The sequence below is a fragment of the Terrapene carolina genome, unplaced genomic scaffold (assembly GCF_002925995.2).
Source record: "Terrapene carolina triunguis isolate 2854851 unplaced genomic scaffold, T_m_triunguis-2.0 Scaffold93, whole genome shotgun sequence".
Classification (NCBI taxonomy): domain Eukaryota; kingdom Metazoa; phylum Chordata; order Testudines; family Emydidae; genus Terrapene; species Terrapene triunguis.
Genome location: NW_020664444.1, coordinates 31302456 through 31327782, shown reverse-complemented (window position 1 = coordinate 31327782; position 25327 = coordinate 31302456). Strand labels below are relative to the sequence as shown.

Below are 25327 nucleotides of genomic sequence, written 5' to 3'. Positions count from 1 at the left end.
TGGTCTATAATTTCTTGAGTCCTCTTTGTTCCCCTTTGTAAGACAGTTACGATGTATCTTCTTCTCCAGTTGCCTGGGACCTGACCTGTCCTCCCATGAGTTTGCCAAAGATAATTGCTAATAGATCTGAGATAGCTTCAGCTAGTTCCTTGAGTACTCTAGGATGAAGTACATCAGGTCCTGCTAACTTGAATACATCTAACTTGTCTAAATATTCTTTAACCTGTTCTTTCCCTATTTTGGCTTTTGTTCCTTCCCCCTTGTTGTTTTAATATTAATTGGGTTGAGTATCTGGTCACTGCGAGAGAGCAAAGGGAGCTGCCTGCAGAAGACTTGAATCCTGGAGCAGGCTTGCTAAATGAGCCAGTCAGAGACACCTGTTGCAGGGAAGGAACCCCAAGCATCTGGTTCCTTATGAGGGAGCTGAAGCAGTTCTGGGGGGAGAGACTGACACTTGAGAAGCTGCAAGGGAGTCAGCTTGGGTAGGGTAGATGCAAACTGATGAGAGGCTCTGTGAGGAAACCATTTCTGCCTACCAGGCTCTGAGGTAAGAGCCAGGCCTTGGGACAGATTTGTGGGGGGCTCTGTGAGTGAGTGGGAAAATTCCTTTTTTGTGTTTGCTTTCTTTGGAGCTTTGTAAATAAAGAAAACAGACCCCAAGAAGGGCTATAATTGGAGGAGAAAGACTGTGTGGTTTGTCCAAGGAGCCCTGAAAAAGGGGAAATGGGTGGGGCATTGCAGACATACCCATGGCCATGAGGGGGCGTTACAGTCATCATTAACTTTTTTAGTGAAGACTGAAACAAAATGGGCATTAAACACCTCAGCCTTCTTCATGCCAGCCATTATTAGCTCTCCTTCCCCACTAAGTAGAGGACCTACCCTTTCCTTCGTCTTTCTCTTGCTCCTAATATATTTAAAGAACCTCTTCGTATTGTCTTTTATGTCCCTTGCAAGTCGTAACTCATTTTGTGCTTTAGTCTTTCTAATTTTGTCCCTACCTGTTTGTGCTGTTCTTAGCAATTCATACATGTTTCCACTTTTTATAGGAACAACAAGGAGTCCGGTGATACCTTAACGACTAACAGATTTATTTGGGCATAAGCTTTCGTCCAAATAAATCTGTTAGTCTTAAAGGTGCCACTGGACTCCTTGTTGTTTTTGTGGATACAGACTAACATGGCTACCCCCTGATACTTTTTATAGGGTTTCTTTTTGATTTTCAGGTAATTAAAATGCTCCTGATGGAGCCATATTGGCCTCTTACTATTATTCCTATCTTTCCTTCACATCGGAATAATTTGCTGTTGTGCCTTTAATATTGTCTCCTTGAGAAATTGCCAACTCTCCTGAACTCCCTTTTTCCCTTAGATTTTTTTCCCATAGGACCTTACCTACCACTTCTCTCAGTTTGTAAAGGCTGCTTTTTTTAAGTCCATTGTCCTTGTTCTGCTGCTCTCACTCCTTCCTTTCCTTAGAGTTATGAAAATCTGTCATTTCATGGTCACTTTCACCTATATTACCTTCTATCTTCAGGTTCCCTACCAATTCCTCCCTGCTGGTCAGATTGAAATCTAAAATTCCTATGCCCCTGGTTACTTCCTCCACTTTCAGAAACAAAAAGTTGTCCCCAGTGCACTCCAGGAACTTATTGGAGATTTTGTGTTTTGCTGTATTACTTTTCCAACAGATGTCTGGGTACTTAAAGTCCTATATTACTACCAGGTCTTGTGTTTTGGATACGATGGCAAAGTCCGTCTCCTCGCTCATGTGACTAGTGCCCAGTTCTAAGAATGCAGCGCTATGAGCCTGGGGGTGTGTAGGGAGAGAGGCCCTGACCATAGGTGACACATCTCTCTCACCTACTCAGAACTGTAGCAAAGCCCATGAGCTATTAGTGTCCTACAGTGCCCTACACTACAGTGTACAAACAGCTCTTGGCTAGGGAAGCTGCCATACTGTTGGCTTCTTTGTGTTTCATGTCCCTGTTGGGTTTTGCTAGGGAATGAATGTGCAGCATGAATGCTGGGGCACTGAAATGCTCCCCACTTGTTTTGCAGCCATTTAAACGCCAGGCCTTCCTGAGAAGCGTCAGCATGCCTGCTGATAACACCCGCATCCCCTCCCCGCCAAACGAGGTGCGGCGGCCCATGCTACAACGACAGATCTCCATCACCCAAACCATCAGAAGGTAAGACGTGGCATATTGTGCACACAGACTGTTTTAAGAGGGAAAGGTGAAGGCCTTAGGATTCGTTGGTGACGAGGTGACAAGCCTCCTGGCTTCGTTTACACTCTCTGAAGAGATGCAGCAATTTCCTGGATTCTGGATGGTGGAGTCCAAGGAGCAGTTTCCTCTACTAAGGAGAGTTTTATTTAGAACTGCTGCTGGGAGATCAGAACATGCCCACGTTGTTGCATTACACTCTCCTCCTTGCATTAGAAGCGCCTTATCATGATTTTTACTGTACCATAGCACAGAATATTTCCTGAGTCTTAGAACTGCCTGTTCTCTCTGACTTGGTCAAAGCCCTTCAGGAGATTATTGTGCTCCATGTTTGGGAAGATACTTCAAATCACTGCAAAGGGGGCAGGGTCGTGGTTCTTGGGCTGACACAGAGAAGCAGTATGTGCTAGCCAAAGAGCTTCTGTTGTCTCCCTGTGCCCCAGGCCCAGTCCTTCCCAGAGGTCTCCTGGGGCCAGCAGCTCTGCACCGCCCTTATTCAGGGCCATTTGCACTTGGCCCAGTGTGACCTCAAGCTGCTGTTTTGCCAGAACCAATGGAAATGAAGGGCCTCCCTGTCTGAGATCCAGCTGCAGCTGGAGGGACCATGGGCAAAAGTTAGTTTGGACAGAATTGTACTAAATGTACAATTTGGACAGAATTCTGTGCAGTGCTGGGAGTGCCGCTCTAGGGAAGGCTGCAAGCCATTCTCCATTTTAGGCCCTTAGTTTCACACACTCCCTTCTGAGCTGATGTGTTCTCGGCTTGGGCTCTGCCCAGAGGGGAGAGCTCTGGAAAGTAAGAGCAAATTTCCTCAGGCTGCTTGTGTTTATGGCATGTCAAACAATGCACTTCTTGCCTTGTGCAAGTAGTCTGACCACCCCTTTCCAAATGGCAGAACCAGTTGATGTCTGCTCAAAAGCTTGTCTCTCCCACCAGCAGAAGTTGGTCCAATAAAAGATATTACCTCACCTGCCCTTGTGTGTCTGACATCTGTTCAGCAGCCTGGCCGTGATGGTTCTTAGGAAGGTACATGTGCCTGGATGTGTTTGGGGAAAGAACCTTTGAAAATAGGCAATTGTTGGAGAAGGAGGGAATCCTGCTGTGCAGACGTAGAGCAGGGGAGAGAGAGCTGCTCTGCAGCTGTTCCCATGGCATCTGCTTTCTTGGCTGCCAGCTTTATGCACTTGGGACTTTTGGGGTTCTGGAAAACATGGTGGGACGGTGTCTGCCCCCAGGACTGAGAGCAACCCCTGCCTTGTTAGTGATGTCTGTATATTGGGGTAACATGCATCTGCATCCCCAACTGATCCTGAAGCCCCAGGTCACATTAACAGGCAGAAGTGACTTTTATGTCTGTATTAGACATACTGATCTAGTTTCTCCCAGGTGTGGCTATCTCCTTACTGATCCCTGCCCTATGACTTTTGGCCTGGTTAATATTTATCATATTATAGAAGCTACCAGCACTCCAGACAAAATTGGAGTTCCAGTGTGCTGGGCACTGAACAGACGCAATGTGAGACTTGCCCCATGGATGAACAACATGCACAGCTGCATGTTCCCCACTCCGTTATACTCTTTTCCTAATTATCATTTTAAATAGTCCCCCCCGTCCCCATGTTCCGAAAATGTGACCTGGGGAACACGCTTGTACGTCTGGCTCTTGGGTGTGATGGGTTTGATTCCCATCTTACATACTCCGCTAATGCGGTTCCGCTGGCTCTAAGGAGGTCATTCCCCGTTTATGGGAGAGGAGCCTACAGCTCCCTTGATGATGAGCTCCTCCCTCTGCATCTGCCCTTGGTGCCTGCCCCATGGAGGACTAGGAGGCCACTGGGGCTTGAAGGGTTGATGCCCTCTGTGCTGCCATCCAGAGGGCAGCGGTGTCAAGTCTAATAGGGCAGAAAGTCCATTGACAGTATGGGGGATGTCTCTGGGGTTCACAGCCTGTTCATTCCCTAATCTTCTACCTACCCCTTTCCTGCCAACAATCACTTTCTCAGCCCTCCTGAACAGCACACAGAGTCCTGAACACCTGGCATTGGGCCAGATTCATTGCTGCTCTATGACCTTTGTGACAGCTAGACTGGCCATGGGGCAGGCATGAGCCCCCTGCTCAATAAATAGGGAATACACCATGGAGAAGGGGCCCGTGTGCCAGGCCCAACAGCTGAACCACTACCTTTGCAGGAGCTCTGAGCACTGGGTGCATTCCAGGGGATAGGCCAGAGAAGTGAGGGGGCAGTTGAGGATAGGAGGAGGTTTGGCCAGCTCAGCCCTGAGCCCCAGCAATTCTACATCCTTGTAATGACCCATAGGGACCATTGCAACTGGCACAAGTTAGGGCAGCCCCTAAATGGGAGAGGCACAGGCTGCCTCCCCTCTATCCCTGCATTAGCACACGTGGGGATGAATCTTCCCCCTTCTGCTGTTCAGAGGGGTGAGGGCTCCTGGGGTTGTGAAGGGGCTACAGCAGGTGCAGAATGGTCCCTGAATAGTGGGGACGCTGCTCATGCTCCATCGAGGCGCTGAGGTCAGATGATCTGCTCATGCCAACAGTCCCTAGATCTGACTCTCTGGGCCTGGGTCTGGGCAGGGCATGCTTGGTGCTGGGTCTTTGGCTGTTGATCTGACAGAACTTGAGTCCTGCCTTTCTGGGCATGTTGGAAAGTCCATTTACTCTCTCAGGCTGGGGGTAGCTATGGGCTCTGCTTGGTAGCCTGGATCTGGCGTTGTGTCTCTGCTGTAGTGAACGTTTCCGTTGTTTGTTTTGTGCACTGTTATTTTACAGCCCTGAGAAGTGCACAAGGCCCCTTCTAGTGCAACTGGGGAGTCACAATTCCTGGGTGGGTAAATGGCTCAGAAGTCCCATTCGCCTTCATGTCACATACAGGAACTTTCGAAAATGTTCTCCTGCTCTGAAAAGGTGATATCTAACATGTTGCAGTAAGACAATGTAGCTGTTCCACACAGGCTTGTACACAGCAGAGAGGGTCTGCTAAGGGCACTGCTTTTCTTTATTTATGTGCCTTTTGGCAAGTGTCTTTGACTCATGCCTTGTAGGTGGTCCACCAGATTCCTAAGGAGTGGGGAAAGGCCTGGTGGATTAGCTTGGAAGGGTATTCCGTGGGCAGGAGGGAGTTGTAGGAGATACAAACGGGGCACTGAGGGTGAGTGACAAGGGTGGGAAATGGCGTAATAAAAGACTAGGATAGATGAGTAGGAAGGGCAAGACTAGAAATGTACATTTGATACAAAGACGGGGGAGAGCTAGTCAAGAGATGCAAGGATGGCATGTGATGAGCTGGCCAGAAAGATGATCTCAGCAGCTGTGTTGTGTGGACTGGGCAGCATTGTGTGTATCATGGAGGCTGCAGATATCAAGGCAGGAGATGGTGGGTGCCTGGATGAGAGTTTTAGTGGTATGGACAGAAAGAAAAGAGCAGAGCTTAGTGATGCTGAAGAAGAAGAATCAGCAGGATTCTCTCCCATAGCCTAGATTCCAGTGTAGGGAGATGAATGGGTAGGAGCCAGAGGTCCCCGGAGGGAGGGGTAGACAATGGCTGAGATGAAGGGGTAGGGAAGGAAGATCAGGAGCCCAGTTTTGGCCTTGTTGAGTTTAAGTTGACAGCAAGACTTCCAGGAGGAAGCTGGGAGTGTTTAATTCAGCTTCCTGGCCTCTGCCCTTGCTTTCACGGGGGCTGGTCAGCAGCAGCCTCATTTTATAGAGAAAGCAACTGACACATGGAGAGGTAAAAGCCAACATTTCCAAGTGTTGGTGCCTAAAGGTGGGCAGCTCAATCCATATTTAGTAAGGCTGTTGATTAATCACAGTTAACTCATGTGATTAATTGAAAAAAAAATTAATCCCGATTAATCGCAGTTTTAATCACACTGTTAAACAATAGAAAATCAATTGAAATTTATTACATATTTTGGATGTTTTTCTACATTTTCATCTATATTATATTCTGTGTTGTAGTTGAAATCAAAGTGTATATTATTTTTTATTACAAATATTTGCACTGTAAAAATGATAAACAAAAGAAATAGTATTTTTCAATTCACTTCATATAAGTACTGTAGTGCAATCTTTGTCCTGAAAGTGCAACTTACAAATGTAGAATTTTTTGTTACATAACTGCACTCAAAAACAAAACAATGTAAAACTTCAGAGCCTACAAGTCCACTCAGTCTTACTTCTTTCTTGTTCAGCCAATCGCTAAGACAAACAAGTTTGTTTACTTTTACGGGAGATAATGCTGCCCACTTCCTATTTACAATGTCACCAGAAAGTGAGAACAGGCATTTGCTTGGGACTTTTGTTGCTGGCATTGCAAGGTATTTACGTGTCAGATATGCTAAACATTTGTATGCCCCTCCATGCTTCGGCCACCATTCCAGAGGACATGCTTCCATGCTGATGACGCTCGTTAAAAAAATAATGTGTTAATTAAACTTGTGACACAATTCTTCGCCAAGGAGTTCAATGTCCCTTGCTCCGTTTTACCTGCATTCTGCCATATATTTCATGTTATAGCAGTCTCGGATGATAACCCAGTACATGTTGTTCATTTTAAGAACACAAAACGCAAAGAAGGTACCAATGTGAGATTTCTTAAGATAGCTACAGCACTCAACCCAAGGTTTAAGAATCTGAAGTGCCTTCCAAAATCTGAGAGGGATGAGGTGTGGGACGTGCTTTCAGAAGTCTTAAAAGACCAATACTCCAATGCAGAAATTACAGAACCCAAACCACAAAAAAAGAAAATCAGCCTTCTGCTGGTGGCATCTGACTCAGATAATGAATATGAACATGCGTCAGTGCGCACTGCTTTGGATTGTTATCGAGCAGAACTCGTCATCAGCGTGAACGCACGTCCTCTGGAATGGTAGTTGAAGCATGAAGGGACATATGAATCTTTAGTGCATCTGGCACATAAATATCTTGTGACGCCAGCTACAATAGTGCCATGAGAACGCTTGTTTTCACTTTCAGGTGACATTGTAAACAAGAAGCGGGCAGCATTATCGCCTGCAAATGTAAACAAATTTGTTTGTCTGAACAATTGGCTGAACAAGAAGTAGGTCTGAGTGGACTTGCAGGCTCTAAAATTTTACATTGTTTTACTTTTGAATGCAGGTTTTTTTTTTTTTACATAATTCTACATTTGTAATTTCAACTTTCATGATAAAGAGATTTCACTACAGTAGTTGTATTAGGTGAATTGAAAAATACTATTTCTTTTGTTTTTATACAGAGCAAATACTTGTAATCAAAAATTAATATAAAGTGAGCACTGTATACTTTGTATTCTGTGGTGTAATTGAAATCAATATATTTGAAAATGTAGAAAATATCCAAAAATATTTAAATAAATGGTATTCTATTATTGTTTAACCGTGCGATTAATCGCACGATTAATCGTGATTAATTTTTTAAATCACTTGACAGCCCTAATATTTAGGCACCTAAATAGAAAGTGACTTCACTTCCAGAAGTCTGGGGGACACAGGCCTCTCTGGCGTCAGCAGGAGTCTTGGGGAAATCAGGTCAAGAGTGTAAGTGCATGAAAGGTAGTCTGTGCCCTAACACATGTGGAAACATGGTGTTTCTTGCCCCAGGCTCTGCTGCAAGTTACAAGCACAGCGGCTCTTTTCTGCCATCCCCAGCTTCTCTCTGCAAGGTTGTGCTGTCCATCAGAATATAGCCTTGGGTGCACCTGGTCTCAGCTGTCACTGTGGTGAAGATGTTATGAACAGGAATAAATGACAATGCAATACCCTCCCTTTACCTCACCCCCGATGGCAATGGGAAAAGGCACCTCCCACTTGCTGCCGCTCCCAGACGGCCCTGCAAGCTCTCTCCCTTCAGCTCTCTTTTCTTTGCAGCAGACGGGTACGGTTTGAGAGGATTCAGACCTTGCCTATTCATGGGCACCGGGCGGGCAGAAGGCCCCTGAGAAAAAGGCAGTCAGTTCCCCGATCGCTCTTCAGGTACCCGTGGTATTGAGTGTGAAGCCCAGCCAATGCATGCGTGTGGTAGGGCTGCTTTGAACCGTGCACGGATGCTAGCTCTGCGCCATGCTGCCTACTGCATAGATCCCCAGGCCTGGGCAGGATCCAAACAAAGGGGCCTGCTGTGGTGGGTGTCATGTGCGCACCTAACAGAAAGAATGATCACACCCACTAAATGTTTCAGAAGCTGAAAATACCTAGCATGGAATTGACTAATGAACCATTAGCCTCCTTCCCTCCCTAACAAGCCCGTAGCCTCCTGGCCTCCTTCAGAGCTAGAACCAATTCCCAGAGGCACGACTAAGCCCCACGGAGCTCCAAGTGCAGGGTGCACTTCTTCACCCTGCCGTGCAAATGGGAACAGAGTAGTGTGTACACAATGCCTTAGAATGATAAACAGTCCCCTGGGGAGGGGAAGAGAGAAAGAGAATGACCCACAGGACATAGATGCTAGTCACCGTTGCTTGATATGCCTCTGGAAGGTGCTCCGATAGCAAGGGAGATATGTTACACTCCCAGACCAGGAAGGATTTTAAAACTGGGGTTTTATTAAAGTTACTATCCAAGAAACCAAACAAATGCAGTTTGCCCAAGCCCCACGCCTGCTCAGTCTCACTGGAGTACAACAACCGCCTCCTGTGGCCACACCTTACTTCCCCACTGTGTTCACTTTAACCTCTTCAGCAGAGCTCCAAAGCTGCAAAGGCACAGGGCATATCTTTAGGGCCAGGGTGCACATAAATATAACCCTGGCATTCCATAATGAGTGCTACAAATAGAACAGGATAGCTGCCCCTTCCATCCCAACATCACAGCTTTGACTTCAATCAGAGCAATTGTCTTCTTTTGTCCTCTGCTGTCAGGGCAAGGGGCCTGCCTTGCTGGTGGCTAATGGAAGTGGAAGGTGTTCACAGGGCTCTGAGGCATGATCTGTTTCCATCAGTACATTGTTCCATCCATGGTTGGTTAGGACAGTGCTTTGCCCTCTTCCTTCAGTGGAGTGGCTCCTAGGTGCAGGCTTCACGCTCAGAGATTACCCTGGTTCACATATGTCCTGTGACAGATGAAGTGACTGGGAAGATGGGTAGAGTGCTGGTTACGGATGCCTTGAGACAAATCTGGTCAACTGAGCCATAAAGATTGTTTTGAAGCCTTACACTGTGGCCACGCAGGAGGTAAGGAGAGTTTCTTTCTTCCACTGTAGCACCTGTACAATCTTAGTGGGTTTATTCTGGGCTGTGGACAGCCCAGTTAATTCAGGCTTTGTCAGCTTGGGTGCTGATTCTAGTCCCTCCCACTGTGGGCAAATGGAGAACATTGTTCAGATTTGAGCTGATCTATCGGTGTCTGTAGGAGCAGAACAGTATCCTGAGGGGATAGACTCCTGAGCAGAGTGCAAAGCCACCTCTCTCCGCTTGACTTTTGGCCTGTATCACCTTACTGAGGTGCTGGAGGTGTTAGGAGAAATTTGGGTCACTCCAATCAGGTGAGATCCACAGGCTGGTGAAGACTAGTGGGGAACGCTGGGTTTGTTATTAGAGGAAACTGTCCATGTCTCCGCCAAGGAGGAGATGTTGGTGCTTGACTAGAGTTCACCATCTGGAGTCTAGTTGGATGAACAAGTGACATTGGGCCAGGATGGCTTTGTTCAACCTCCATGTGTCCAGAAGGACAGGCTCTCTTCTCTTGGATGCAGACCTTGCTTACTTCATCCGGGCAAGGTTAGACTGTTGCAATGGGGGCTACATTTGGACCTGGTGCAGAAGGCAGCTGCGTGCTGGGTGAATCGAGTGTCTCACTGGGAGCACATGACACCAGAGCTCTGTAATCTACACTAGCTGCTGGTTAACTTCCAAGCAAAATCTAAAATGCTGGTTTTAACCTATAAAGCTCCAGATGGCAAGGGAGCCACCTCTTTTCCTGGGCTGCACTGCCAGAGCTGCCATCTGCAAAGCTGCTTAAGCTGAAGCCCTCTTGGGAATGACAGAGAGGAGGCTGCTGGCAGGGTGAGGGCATTCTCCATGAGGGCCCCTTGATTTTAGAATTCACTCTCCTCCTTGGATCAAAATAGTCAAAGTCTTTTGACCTTCGGACACACTGCAGGGCTCATCTGTTTTGGGTATCTGGGAAGGGATATACAGAGGAGACCAGTCTGAGATGAATGGAGTTACAGTTGGAGTTTGTTAACAGGAGAGGCTGTCTGAGGCCTTTGAATTGGATATGTATTTACATAATCCAGACCGTTTGGATAGGGACCTTTTTGTTATAAGTCAAAAAACAGCGTTTATTCTCTCGCTGCCCAGGCACAAACCCCATTAACAGAATCTTGCCCCTGCCTAATTCTAATTCTAGGGCATAACCTACTTCCTGCTAATACTAAAGTGGTATATTCCCCTTTGATAGGGTTACCATATTTCCACAATCAAAAAAGAGGACACGGGGGAGCCCTGCCCTAGCCCCGCCCCCACCCCGCCCCCATCCACTCCCTCCCACTTCCCACCCCCTGACTGCTCCCCTCAGAACCCTAACCCCCCCTGCTTCTTGTCCCCTGACTGCCCCGACCCTTATCCACTCACATGGGTGGCAGGGTTGTAGAAATTTTGGTGTTGCCCAGAACCCACCCCCCCCACACCTGCCTAAGGCTCTGGGAGGGGGGTTGGGTGGGGGGAGGAGGTCTGGGGTGCAGGTCCTGGGCTGGGGATTAGGGTGCAGGAGGGATGCAGGGTGCAGGTTCTGGGATAGAGTTTGGGTGCTGGGTGCAGGCTCCGGGCTGGGGCAGGGTGTGTGTGTGCAGGAGGGGGTGAGGGGTGCAGGCTCTGGGATGGAGTTTGGGGGTGGGAGGCGGTGCAAAGGGTGGGGGTGCAGGCTTTGGGAGGGAGTTTGAGGGCAGGAGGGGGGTGTGGGGAGGGGGTTTGGGGATAGGAGGGGATGCAGGGGTGAGGGCTGTGGGTCTGAGGATGAGGGGTTCATGATGCAGGAGGGGGCTCAGGGATGGAGCAGAGGATTAGGGTGTGGGGGATGAGGGCTGGGGCTGAGGGGTTTGGGGCGTTGGAGAGGCTCAGGGCTAGGGTGGAAGGGCAGGGTAAGGGCAGCCTGTCTTCCCATTAGTAGATTGGGGACACTAGGACCTGGGGGCAGCAGACAAGGGAGAGGCAGGCGGGGGGGGGTCCACGGGGGGACAGGACGCAAGGAGGGGGCTGGCAGGTGGAGGCCGGGGACCCATCCAACACTCCCCCGCTCCCTGACTGCCCCCCCCCTTACCATTCTGGCTCCACGTGTTTGCAAAATACTCTGCCCGGTGGGTCGGTTTGTGTGTTACACAGGGCTGCAGACAGAGGGAGGGGGGAGCAGGGGAGGGCTCTGGCTGCTGGAGGCCAATGGGAGTGGGTCAGTTGGCCCAGCCGCCCAATCAGCAGCCGCACTCTGCATGGAAGGGAGGGAGGGAGGCGAGGGAGAAAAAAAACCCGGACATTTTAACCTTGTTACCAATTCCTCCCGGACGGCTATTTAGAGACGCAAAAGCCGGACATGTCTGGGGAAATACGGACGGATGGTAACCCTACCTTTGATGCCCAGGCATAAACCCAATGAACTATCAGTAACTGAGTCTGCTTCCCTCTCAGTGCCAAAACATACCCCCTGGCCTCCACCATGAGCACATGCTAAAACCCCTCCCTCGGTGTCACAGCATCAGTGGATGTCCTCGCTCCCAGTAAGGAGTTGATGCAAAGGATCAGATGATCTCATGCTTCCATGTGTGCACTTGGGTGGGGTTAGGATGAAATTTTTCTTCACAGCATTGAACACTTGTCTAGGTGCGTTATGGGTTCTTGTGGCTTGCCTTCTTTGGAAGCAGCAGGTATTGGCCACTGCTGGAGGAAAGGCATGGTGGATCAGTGGCAAATCTTACATTTCTAGGACTGTTTACAGTGCATGACTAGAGAGACAAGGTGGTGAGGTAAGTAAGTACCTCACCCACCTTGTCTCTCTAATGTCCTGGGACTGACATGGCTACAATTACACTGCATGCTACAATGCATGACTGTCCTCCTGCATTTGGGGTGGCTTGTAATGCTCCTAATTTCATCCCTCACATGTTCTGGCTTCCTCTGGGATTTTGTCTTTGAATGTAGATGCCTTTCAGTGATGAAGCAGCAGCAGCGCAATACAAACTATTCTGCTCCCAGCACAGCCCTAGCAATATCCTGATGGCCTGCTTGGCTGCATTGCTGCACTCCACTGCCTTCTGCTCCTAGTTTTTCTCAACTTCCCGCAGCAGGCAGCTCAGTGCCATGTACCCCTATAACCCAGACATAGGTTATATGTTGGAAACTCTAGATCCCAGGGAGCATAGTGGTGCTCTGGTGCTGATGCTAACTTCAGCTAAGTACCAGTGTGGAAACCACAAGGAGGGAGAGGGATTGTTTAGAGTACAAGGGCAATAATGGGGAGTCAGGAGAAGAAAAGATGAATTCAGACTGAATATGAGGAAACTCTTCCTGACTCTGAGATGGCTGAGGCTGTGAAAGGGCCATGGCCCCACCACTTGGGACTAGGCCTGGTCCAACATGGGTAAGTATTTTCTGTGAAAATGTTGAAAGAAACAAAATAATTGTTTCATTAAAATATTTTTCCAATCAAACTAAATGACAAAACAAATGGGTCCCCTGGTTCCTGCTGCCCCTTCTTTTCTTTTCCCCACTGGAAAAACTTTAAAAAAAAAATGTGACCAAAATAATTTTGTGTGTAAAATGTTTGTTTTGGTAGAAAAGGCATTTTTTGTTGTAATAATGTTTTGATGAAAATTTTGTGCCCTGGTCTTACTGCATATTTAAAACCAAGCTGTGAAGAGCCCGTGAGATATACTTTAGGGCAGAATCCTGCATGGGACTGGACTAGGTGTGATTTCTATCTCTAATTTGCATGATTTAAGCGAACCCAAACCTTCCCTGTGCTTCTGTGTCGGTGTCTTTCAGGGGCACAGCAGATTGGTTTGGTGTAAGCAAGGATAGCGATGCCACTCAGAAATGGCAGAGAAAAAGCCTTCGCCATTGCAGCCAGCGATATGGGAAGCTGAAACCTCAGGTCATCCGGGAAATGGACCTGCCTAGCCAGGATAACATCTCACTCACCAGCACAGAGACTCCTCCTCCTCTCTACGTCGGGCCTTGTCAACTTGGCATGCAGAAGGTGAGTCCAGTGGAGGAGTAGCCAGGGCCATTCCATGGAGCTTGTTAGCTTTCAGAATATACCAAAAAGGCTCTTTTCTCCCCTCTCCGACTGCTGGATGCTAAGCCTGCTTTAGGGTTCAGTGTTTCCTGAACATTTCAGATCAGTGTACACAAGACACTATAGAGATCAAACATGGAAATGAAGATCTTACAGGAAAGGAAGAGTTTCCTGTGAAAGGATGGTTTCCTAAATCTCATATACACGTTTTAGCACACACTTCCCATAATCAGTATTGTCACTTCCACTTGGGCCTCTATGGTTTATACTCTGCAGTCTGTTTCCCCAGGACTCTGAGAGCCATGTCTTTGTCCCTTTGGCATCATTACTGAGTGAGAATGGTATATGAGCACTAGTCAGGAATTATAGTAATCGTGGAAGGTGTTTTTCAGCATTCTTCATAGCAAGATTCCAGTTTCCTAGTCAAATCTGGTTGTCAGAGTCTCTTCCAACATGGGGTATCCAGCAGTTTTGAGAGGAGAACTGTCAGTTTACTTCCGAAACCTAGATTAGACCCTATCCTCCCTAACTGCAGTTTCATACTAATAGCCCCATTGCCATGCAATGCACTTACTTTTTTATTCTTCACATTTTGCTGGCTGAAGACAATATCCTAGTTTTCAGTATCCTCAGAAATATTATCTCATGACTTCACAGGAGCTACCTATGTATCAGCTCTCTTACAGCAGGCTGGTACGCTCTGCTCACAAGCCCTCAGAAATTGCCAGGGGAAGCTGTAAAGCTTCCAGCTTCCTTGCCTACTCCGTATTCCCAAAGTATAGATTCTGCCTGTACACAAACCTAAATGAGGTAACTTCATTAGCATTTGAGCTCTAACCTGAAGGGTTCCCAGTTCCTTGCATTTCCCTTGTAATTGATCGGATATTATGTAATCAGTTAAGAGTGCTGCTCTTGTCCAGATGGTGAAATGGGATATGAAACTATCTCCATCTGCAGTCTCTAATCCCGTCTTGGAGAAAGGAGGGTAAGGGCTTGGTAGTGTCTCCATAGTAAAGGATGGGCTATTGTCTAACCCTGATTCTGCCCACCGAGTGCTCTCTCTCCTCTTTCTCAAAACTTGAAATTTCTCATGATTTTTAAAAGTTTTTTAAAGTTTGGATTTAATCAAAGAAATCATTTTAGAGTTATGGGACTTAGAAAAATGGCTTCTTTTTCAGCTTGGAAAAGCCCTTGAATCAACTCATAGTTTACATGTGGCTTCAAACAGGTCCTGTGCTCTAGACCTTGCTGAGAACTCAGGCACAGAACCACCTTAACAAAGTATTCTTAAATATAAAATATTTATTCATGGTCAAGATCATTAATATTGGAACTTCATCCAGTCCTCTGACAGCAGTTGTAACTTTTGTCTAAAACCTTGTGTTTGTTCTCGAAAGTAATCTCTTTTGTGTGCCAATTTATAAAAGACTTGTAAAGTTATTGAGCACCACATCTCAAGCCTCACAAAAGTTATAATCTCTCCTACCCTACCCATTGGAGCCACATGGAAGTTGTAATGTCTGTCGGATGTAGCTGTTGCAGTTTATAACGTCCATATGTAACAATAGAAAGAGACCGGCTATGTTGTGCTGTTGGATGTTGAACTCTTGGTTATGAGCCCAACCATCAGAGCCTATAACTTTTTCAGGCCACAACTGTTGGGGTAATGAGGGTTATATGCTATACTGGCAGAATTTGTAAATCTGCCAAGGATTGTATTTCATCAGCCTTTTGGTTAGGAGAGTGCATAGAAATTGCTGCCATAGTCAGTATTAGTTTTTTCTGGCTGTGTTGGACAGAGTTAAATCCTAATTTCTGGCATTGTGGAGGAGTAATGTGATGTTTCTGGATCCTGTAACTTCACAAGTGTGTGCTGCCCAGGAAGGTTACAAGTAGGGCTGTTGATTAATCACAGTTAACTCACGCAATTAACTCAAAAACATTAATGGCGATTAAAAAAATTTGTCGCGATTAATCGCAGTTTTAATCACACTGTTAAGCAATATAATACCAATTGAAATTTATTAAATATTTTGGATGTTTTTCTACATTTTCAAATATATTGATTTCAGTTACAACACAGAATACAAAGTGTACAGTGCTCACTTTATATTATTTTTGATTACAAATACTTGCATTGTAAAAATGATAAACAAAAGAAATAGTATTTTTAATTCACTTCATACAAATACTGTAGTGCAATCTTTGTCGTGAAAGTGCAACTTACAAATATAGATTTTTTTTGTTACATGACTGCACTCAAAAACAAAACAATGTAAAACTTAGAGCCTACAACTCCAATCAGTCCTACTTCTTGTTCACCCAATCGCTCAGACAAACAAGTTTGTTCACATTTATGGGACATAATGCTACCCGATTCTTATTTACAATGTTACCTGAAAGTGAGAACAGGCATTTGCGTGGCACTTTTGTAGCTGGCATTGCAAGGCATTCACATGACAGATATGCTAAACATTTGTATGCCCCTTCATGCTTTGGTCACCATTCCAGAGGACATGATTCGATGCTGATGACGCTCTTTAAAAAAATGTGTGACTGAACTCCTTGGGGGAGAACTGTATGTCTTCAGCTCTGTTTTACCTGCATTCTGCGATATAGTTCATGTTATAAAAGTCTCGGATGATGACCCAGCACATGTTCGTTTTAAGAACACTTTCACTACAGATTTGACAAAACGCAAAGAAGGTACCAATGTGAGATTTCTAAAGATAGCTACAGCAGTCGACCCAAAGTTTAAGAATCTGAAGTGCCTTCCAAAATCTGAGAGGGACTAGGTATGGAGCATGCTTTCAGAAGTCTTAAAAGAGCAACACATTGATGTGGAAATTACAGAACCCAAACCACCAAAAAAGAAAATCAATCTTCTGCTGGTGACATCTGACTCACATGATGGAAATGAACATGAGTCGGTCCACACTGCTTTGGATTGTTATCGAGCAGAACCTGTCAGGAGCATGAATGCATGTCCTCTGGAATGGTGGTTGAAACATGAAGGGACATATGAATCTTTAGCGCATCTGGCACGTAAATATCTTGCGACGCCAGCTACAACAGTGCCATGTGAACGCTTGTTTTCACTTTCAGGTGACATTGTAAACAAGAAGTGGGCAGCATTATCTCCTGCAAATGTAAACAAACTTGTTTGTCTGAGCGATTGGCTGAACAAGAAGTAGGACTGAGTGGACTTGTAGGCCCTAAAGTTATCTATTGTTTTATTTTTGAATGCAGTTTTTTGTACATAATTCTACATTTGTAAATTCAACTTTCATGATAAAGAGATTTCACTACAGTAGTTGTATTAGGTGAATTGAAAAATACTATTTCTTTTGTTTTTATAAATTGCAAATACTTGTAATCGAAAATAAATATAAAGTGAGCGCTGTACACTTTGTGTTCTGTGTTGTAATTGAAATCAATATATTTGAAAATGTAGAAAATATCCAAAAATATTTAAATAAATGGTATTCTGTTATTCTTTAACAGTGCGATTAATCACGATTAATTTTTTTAATCACTTGAAAGCCCTAGTTACAAGTAGAGCTGGTTGAGAAATTGACAAATTTCACAGAAGGTTTCAGAATTGGTTCATTTTTCAAATTTATTATCCAAAATTCTAATCAGTATGTTTATCGTTTTCCATTTTCTAAACAAGCAATATTGGGGAAAAAATTTGGTCAGCTTAGTCACTCGGTAGGATTAAAAAAAAAAATTAAAGAAATTATTGACTCAATTCCTTATTTTGGAAATAGTCAGCAATAAATGAAAAATATCTATGAAATTTTCTGTGAAAAATTTCTGTGGATGTGAAGGAGATCACTCGTTTCTGGAGTTCCTCCTTGTTGCTAAGCATGGTGTAGTGTCACTCCCCCCATCTGGCACTCCCCGCTGCCCATTGCTCTGGCTCTGCAGTGGTCTCTTTTCCTGTAACTCGGCCCTCTGGCCAGGTCACAATTGAGTCCACCTCTGGCGAGGTACCAGAAAAGTCCAAGTCCAAGACCGTATATCAGATCTTCAGCTCTGACACTGGGCCTTGTGTCCTCACTCCCTTTTCTCAGCGCTCTCTGTCATCCACGTCCCGTTCTCAGGGGCTTCATGCCACCTTCCCTGGTGGCTGGTAGGGAACCTGGCCCCTCCCACTATATCAGATTCCAACCCAGGGATCCTGTAACCAGCAGCCAAGGGCGGCTCTGCAGAACTCCTTCCTGCTGCCCCCTTGGGCTTCCAGTTGGGTTACCTTAGCCCCAAAGTGAGGTAGGGTTACATTTTCAAAAATGGGGCCCCAATCTTGCAAACACACATGTGCTTTACTTTACTTTCTCAGATAGTCCCACTGAAGTCATGTTCTGGTGGGAAAAAGGGGGAAAGGGGTATTTAAAAAAACAAAACCAAAAGGAAGCGAGAGGAAACATCCCCCCCAATCTAAAATGAAATGAAAAATGCAATTTGAAACTAAACAAAATGAAAAATTTCAGTTTGTTTCAAAATTTTCCATTGAAATATTGAACAATATAATTGAAGATGACATTTTTCTACAAAAAAAAATTATGTTCAACAAAACAACAATTTTTGGAGAAAACAATTTTCAGCTTAAAAATTTTGACCAGCTCTAAAGAACAGTAGTGATGACCAGAAGGGAGTTTTTGTGTTCTGCTGCTTGGGAATGGAGGAATTTCAGAGACCTAACTAAGCTGGGTGAATGTAGATTACGTTCAATGCTGATATTGCTGCAAAGTAGTGCACATTGGAGGGGAAAATGTGAACTATTTACACATCTTGCAGGGTTCTAAGTTAGCTGTATTAAATCACAAAAAGGACCAGGGCATCACAGAGGACAGCTCAATAAAGACCTCTGCTCAGCTGTGATCCAGAAAGCAAACAAGATGTTAGGATACAGGATGGAAAATGCTAAGATAAACATTGTTATGCATTGTGTAAATCAGCCCATCTCGACAGTGTATGCAGCACTGGTCACTCCATCTCAAAAAGGATATTGAACAGTTAGAGGGGTCTCAGAGAAGGAATTTACTTTAGGAATTATTTTGGGGAAGTTCTCTGACCTGTGTTAAATAGAAGGTCATACTACATGATCACAGTGGTTCCATCTGGCCTTGGAATCTATAAATGGAAGCCAAAGAATGATCAAGGTCCTAGAAAAACTCTCATTCACACAACAGATAATTAGACTGTGGAATTCACTGCCACATGATGTTGGTGAGGCCAAGAATTTAAGAAGAGTCAAAGAGGATTGGACGCTCCTGGATAGTTTTGTTATCGCTATTTGTTATAGTTAATGATGATAAACATTTTGGAAGGAATGTAAAACCTAATGTTCAGGGCTCACGGTGTGACCTTCATGGAGTACAAATTATCCCACACCTTCCTCTGAAGCATCTTGTGCTGGCAGCTGTCAGAGACAGGATACTGGGCTTGATGAAGCCCTGCTTTGATCCATTCTGGCAGTTCCTATGTTTCTTTGTGTTTGTTGAGGGGAGAAAAGGGCCCCAAGAATGAGGCACAGGCCTTCGCTTCTGGCCTGAGAGTGCATGCTGAGATCTCCCCAGTTTCTCACAGTAACTGAGATCCTCTCTTCGACTGCAGATTGTAGACCCTTTAGCACGAGGCCGAGCATTCCGTATGGCTGATGATAATGATGGATACAGCATCCCTCACACACCAATCACTCCAGGTGCCACATCGCTGTGCTCCTTCACCAGCTCTCGGTCTGGGTTCAATCGCTTACCACGACGGCGGAAACGGGAATCAGTGGCTAAAATGAGCTTCCGAGCAGCAGCAGCCCTGGTGAAGGTATTTTTTGAGTGAGGGGGATTCCTGTGGGGAGGGGTGGAGGTCTCTGGTGCAGGCACCCTCTATGGGATTCCTGAGGTGGGAGGAGTTATAAAATGGGACTCCACTATGTCATTTTGGGAAGTCACTGTTCTGACTATAAGTACACTTTGCACTGTGTCTCCTGCCCATGCCTAGAAGGAAGTGGAGTAGACCAGATTACCTGTAAGCTTTACAAAGACCTGCCAAGAGTTTGTCAGTCTGAGTGCTTCAGGGCTGATAACAACCAGGCTCAAATGTTCTTTACAGAATTTGGTTAGCAGTAGGTAAGCTCTAGGCTCTGATTGGATGAGAAGTTTGGAAAAGCTAGCCTCTGAATGGGTGATGGTCCTTTGTAAGAAGCACATTAGAGCATTCATATACTGCAGAAGGCACCATTTAGCTCAGTTGAAAGGGATGGTGCTGCCATCTTGGAAATACTGGTATGTGAAATTCACAAGTCTCACTAGAAGGGTGTCAGGTGGCTGGTGGATCTGCTGCACTTAGTTTGGTGACTCCCTGACTCAGCTAAGCCCCCGAAGAAGCAGGGTCTTCAGAACTCTTAAGTGTTTGTGGGGTCAAATTTCTCTGTGACTGAATGCTATTCCCTTCTCTTCCAGGGCCGTTCTGTGAAGGACAGTACCCTGAGGAGGGCTCAGCGGCGCAGCTTCACCCCAGTTAGTTTCTTGGAGGAGGACACAGTGGATTTCCCGGATGAGTTGGACACCTCGTTTTTTGCTCGGGTAAGGGGAGCAGTGCTGGCTTTGTCCCGGTAGCCAAAGGCTGTAAGAACTCTATCACCCAGCAGTATGCGTGGGCTCAAGGGAGAGGTGCCGCTCCTGCCAGAGCTTCCTTTTGAGTTACTTTGTTCTAATAAGTCACCGGAATGTCTTTGACAGGACTTATGTTTCTTTGCCCAGGAAGGAGTCCTCCATGAGGAGCTCTCTACATACCCCGATGAAGTGTTTGAATCTCCATCTGAAGCTGCAATCAAGGACTCTGAGGTGAAACCCCAGGATCAGGCCGATCTAACAGGAGGTGCCTTAGACAAAAATGAACTTGAAAGAAGCCACCTGATGTTGTGAGTATCTTCCTGACAGTTGGCAGAATCTAATCCATGGTCCCGAATGTGGGAAGGGAAGGACATTTCACACCACAGGTTTGAAAGGCCTTAGCCACCATTGCTCATGGTGAAGACAAGCCCAGAGGAGCTAGTGTCTCTGATGCTGCTGGTACTCCTTGGAATGGATCTGATACACAGGCCTGACTTGTGTAATGATTGATACCTCAACTCAGCTGACTAAGTTGAGCTCAGTGCAGGTCCAGAGCAGCAGAGCACACAGATTCTTGCCTAGTGCTAAATACCATCCCTCGTGTTGAAGGCCTTGAATGGAAAGGCTGAGAGACTGCTTAGGCCATTGCCCCAGTATTCCTATCTGTTTGGGAGGAGAATCCCCAGGGCTGCTTTGCAGTCTGTGTGACATCCCCTCTGTTTATCCCATACCTGAAATCTTGTTTACCTAAGAAACAGCCTCCGACTTCAGAGAGCAGTTGACAATTGGTGCATATGAGGAGCTAACTCTGCTAACTTATCTCCAGTCAGCACAACAGCATGATGAAGTTGGGCCCCTGCACATCTTGTTTATGATGCCATATCATTCTTAAGGGGAAACAAAGACCAGTTTAAATGGGTTATATGAGTGCCGAGAGCGCAGAATATGGCAAAAATGTAGTGTGTGAATGTCAGTCCTCTAAGGTATTGAAATGAAGACTGGTAGATAGAATGGGTACCCCTAGCCATATTCACTATGAATTGTCCTGCTCAAATGCCGTGGAGTGATATTACACTAATTTGAAACCAAGCAAATGGAAGACCTGATGCTTGGAGACCATGATGCATGGGTGGAACCTTGTGTCTTCAGTTTCCTCTTAAACATAAGAATGACCATACTGGGTCAGACCAATTGTCCATGTAGCTAATATCCTGTCTTCCAACAGTGGCTGGTGCCAGACGCTTCAATTTATTGAGTGATCTATCCCTGTCATCCAATCCCAGCTTCTGGCAATCAGAGGTTTAGGGACACCCAGAGCATGGGTCCCTGACTTTCTTGGCTAGTAGCCATTGATGGACCTGTCCTCCATGAACTTATCTAATTCCTTTTTGAACACAGTTACACTTTTCAACATCTTCTGGCAATGAGTTCTACGTGTTGACTGTGCGTTGTGTAAAGAAGTATTTCCTCCTGTTTGTTTTAAACCTGCTGCCTATTAATTTCATTGGGTGACCCCTGCTTCTTGTCTTATGTAAAGGGGAAAATAACATTCTTATTCATTTTCTCCACACCATTCATGATTTTATAGACCTCTATCATATCCCCTCTTTGTCATCTCTTTTCTAACTGAACAGTTGCAGTCTTTTTAATCTCTCCTCATATGGAAGCTGTTCCATACCCATAATCATTTTTGTTGCTCTTCTCTGTATCTTTTCGAATTCTAATATATCTTTTTTGAGATGGGGCAACCAGAACTGCACACGGTATTCAAGGTATGGGTGTAGCTTGGATTTCTATAATGGCATTATGATATTTTCTGTTTTATTGTCTATCCCTTTCCTAATGGTTCCTGACATTCTGGTTAACTTTTTTGACTGCCGCTGCACATTGACTAGATGTTTTTAGAGTACTATCCACAATGACTTAAAGATCTGTCTTGAGTGGTAAAGGCTAATTTAGACCCCATCATTTTGTATATATAGTTGGGATTATGTTTTCCAATTTGCATTACTTTGCATTTATCAGCTTGAATTTCATCTGCTGTTTTGTTGCCCTGTCACCTAGTTTTGCGAGATCCCTTTGTAACTCTTCCCAGTCTGCTTTGAATTTAACTATTTTTAGTTTTGTACCATCTGCAAACTTTGCCATGTCACTGTTTACCCCTTTTCCCAAATCATTTATGAATATGTTGAACAGCACTGGTCCCAGTACAGATCCCTGGAGGACCCTGATATTCACCTCTCTCCACTGTGAATACTAACCATTTATTCCTACCCTTTGTTTCCTATCTTTTAACCAGTTACTGACCATGAGAGGACCTTCCCTCTTATCCCATGACTGCTTTACTTTGATTAAAAGCCTTCGGTGAGGGACCTTGTCAAAGGTTTTCTGAAAGTCCAAGTACACTGTATCCACTGGATCACCATTGTCCACGTGTTTGTTGACACCCTCAAAGAATTCTTATAGATGGGTGAGGCATGATTTCCCTTTACAAAAGCCGTGCTGACTCTTCCCAATGTATCATATTCATCTGTGTGTCTGATAATTCTGTTCTTTACTATAGTTTCAACTTATTTGCCTGGTACTGAAATTAGACTTACTGGCCTGTAATTGACAGGATCACCTCTGGAGCATTTTTTAAAAATTGGCATTACGTTAGCTATCCACCAATCATCTGGTACAGAAGTTGATTTAAGCGCTAGGCTACATACCACCTTTAGTAGTTCTGCAATTTCATATGTGAGTTCCTTCAGAAGTCTTGGGTGAATATCCCTGGTCCTGGTGACTTATTACCATTTAATTTATCAATTTGTTCCAAAACCACCTCTATTGATACCTCAGTCTGGGACAATTTCTCAGATTTATAAACTAAAAAGAATGTTCGTGTGGGAATCTCCCTCACATCATTTGCAGTGAAGATCAATGTAGAGATTTCATTTAGCTTCTCTGCAACAGCTTTATCTTCTTTGAGTGCTCCTTAAGCACTTCTGTCAACCAGTGGGCCCCCCCCCCCCGATTATGTGGCAAGCTTCCTGCTTCTGATGTACTTACAAAAACTAACAGCAATTTTTTAATCTTTTGCTAGTTGGTTCAAATTTTTTTTGGCCTACCTAATTATACTTTTACAGTTGACTTGCCAGAATTTATGCTCCTTTCTGTTTTCCTCAGTATTATTTGATTTCCAGTTTTTAAAAGATGCCTTTTTGTCTCTAACCGCTTCTTTTACTCTGTTCAGGCATGGTGGCATTTTTTGGGTCCTCTTCCCTTTTTATTTATTTTTTTAATTTGGGGGTATACATATAGTTTGAGCCTCTATTATGGTGTTTTTTAAAAGTTTCCATGCAGCTTGTGGGCATTTCACTCTTGTGACTGTTCCTTTTAGTAACATGTTCCTCACCCTAGCAAAGAATCAAACTATGTCATTTCCTTTTGTTTCCTGATAAGTCAGAGCCTCCCTGAGTAACTGGCACCTCACACTGGCAGAGGGCAGCCTTGTTCTTGGCTCTAGCAGTTCACCAGGGTGTGAATGCACAGCAGACATGGGGAAGGACCTTGTCGTGGTTCTGCTGCTCACAATCCATCTCATTGTGCTAACGCTTTCCCTCGTCATGTTCTTGAGAATGTTACCAGCTATGACACAGATGCTGGAAGTAATACTGGGAGTTTGCCACGTTTCCAATGAGAATGAGACCCAATTTTTGGGCAAAATCTAATTCCCAGTGTTTCCATTTTTATATCGTTTTAATGGTTTTATTTATCAAAGCAAAAATGATTTCATTCAAACTCTAGGGAACTGTATCAAACTATTGAAGGTGCCAGTTCAGGGAGTCGGGTATGCACCTGGTCATAAACCAAATCAGAGATTTCATAGCAGGTAATTTTGAAGGCAGTGCCTCTCTAAAGACACATAGAAACACCTCAGACTCCCACGAGTTGAAGAGGTGTTCAAGGCTAGGCCACAGGTCAAATCTGAATCCATATTGCTTATCGAGGAGAATGAGTTTCCAAGTGACACGTAACAGTCTTCTTCTCAGTGTGTCTTGGAAGAGTTTTGTATCTAATCATTCATACACTGAGCATCCCCAAAGGTTACAAAGATTGTTTTATTAAATTTCTTTTGAGCATTTAAAACGTCATCTGTTATGCTCTGCCACACAGAAACTAACCTACAAACACAGAGGAAAGTTTGGGGGTGTTATTTGTGCACTTATTATTTTTCTGTGGATTCTTTCTTTCCCTAATACACACTCCAAAGAGTTGAGCACTCACAATATTCACTATCCACCACACCACAATTAAGTGATGTGGTGGGCAGTGGATCCCCATTGGACACAGTCTGATACTACTGGCAGCCACAACAGTCACTCAAAGATACCAGAGAACATAAAGCCACCCTAAGCCCATGCTCTGTTGTGCTGGATTTCCAGGAACCAGTTACGAGATTTCCTAGGTCTAGACAGTATTTGGTCTTGCCATGAGGGCAGGGGACTGGACTTAATGACCTCTCGAGGTCCCTTCCAGTCCTAGAATCTATGGCTGTGCTCTGTTTCATCTTCGAGTGCTGGCCCCTATGTGTCATCCACTGTGGATATGCATGCGCTGCAAATGCGTCTGAGACCAGAGAGTTATTGCAAGCAGTGTCCATTGGCCTATGCTTCTGCCTTTGCCATCCTCATGCTCCACTCCAAGGCCATAAGAGGCTGTGCGCACCAACTGCCTCTAAAGTACCTTCTTATTGCCTCCTAGCCTGACTCAGAATCTCCAGTGTCTGGAGCTTCTCCCTTCTCTTCAGCCTCGTCCTTGTCTTCAAAACTGTAAATATGTCAAAGATTTTACTGTTTTAGCTCTGCAGTGTAGGTATTGTTAATGGGTTTTATTAGTATAGTTAGTGAGTAGTTTAAATCCCCTTCCTGGGGAACCTCCTGCCTCCCCAGTACAGGAATTAGATGATGCCCAGAATACCGGTATTTAGAAACAATGTCTCCTGTCCCTGCTCCTTTTTGGTCAGCAATGACCACCAGTGATAGCTGTACTGCCTTGGAGAAGTGCATATCTCCACCAAAGGCAATATGTGCCACTCCTTCCCCGGCCAGACCCAGAACTCCAACTTAAAAAGCACCTCATGGAGAAAGCTGTGAGGCCTGAGTCAGACCCAGGCTGGGGGCCCCCCTGTACATCGACCAGACCCATCGAAGAGCATGTCTCCTAGTACAAGGCCTGACATAGGAGCAGGAAA

At 45.1% G+C, this 25327-nt stretch overlaps 1 protein-coding gene across 4 annotated transcripts in view; it reads left to right on the top strand.

Moving 5' to 3' along the window:
- The window catches only part of RHBDF1 (rhomboid 5 homolog 1), a 52791-nt gene that overhangs the window by 5117 nt on the left and 22347 nt on the right, over window positions 1-25327 (top strand). For 2 of the 4 annotated variants that reach the window (XM_029911264.1, XM_029911267.1), the window contains exons 2-7: window positions 2061-2191; window positions 8120-8224; window positions 13222-13435; window positions 19094-19300; window positions 19939-20061; window positions 20239-20399. In XM_029911264.1, coding sequence (XP_029767124.1) covers window positions 2061-2191; window positions 8120-8224; window positions 13222-13435; window positions 19094-19300; window positions 19939-20061; window positions 20239-20399 — 941 coding nt within the window. The remainder of the gene's footprint in view (window positions 1-2060; window positions 2192-8119; window positions 8225-13221; window positions 13436-19093; window positions 19301-19938; window positions 20062-20238; window positions 20400-25327) is intronic. The other 2 variants (XM_029911265.1, XM_029911266.1) reach the window with 2 other exon arrangements.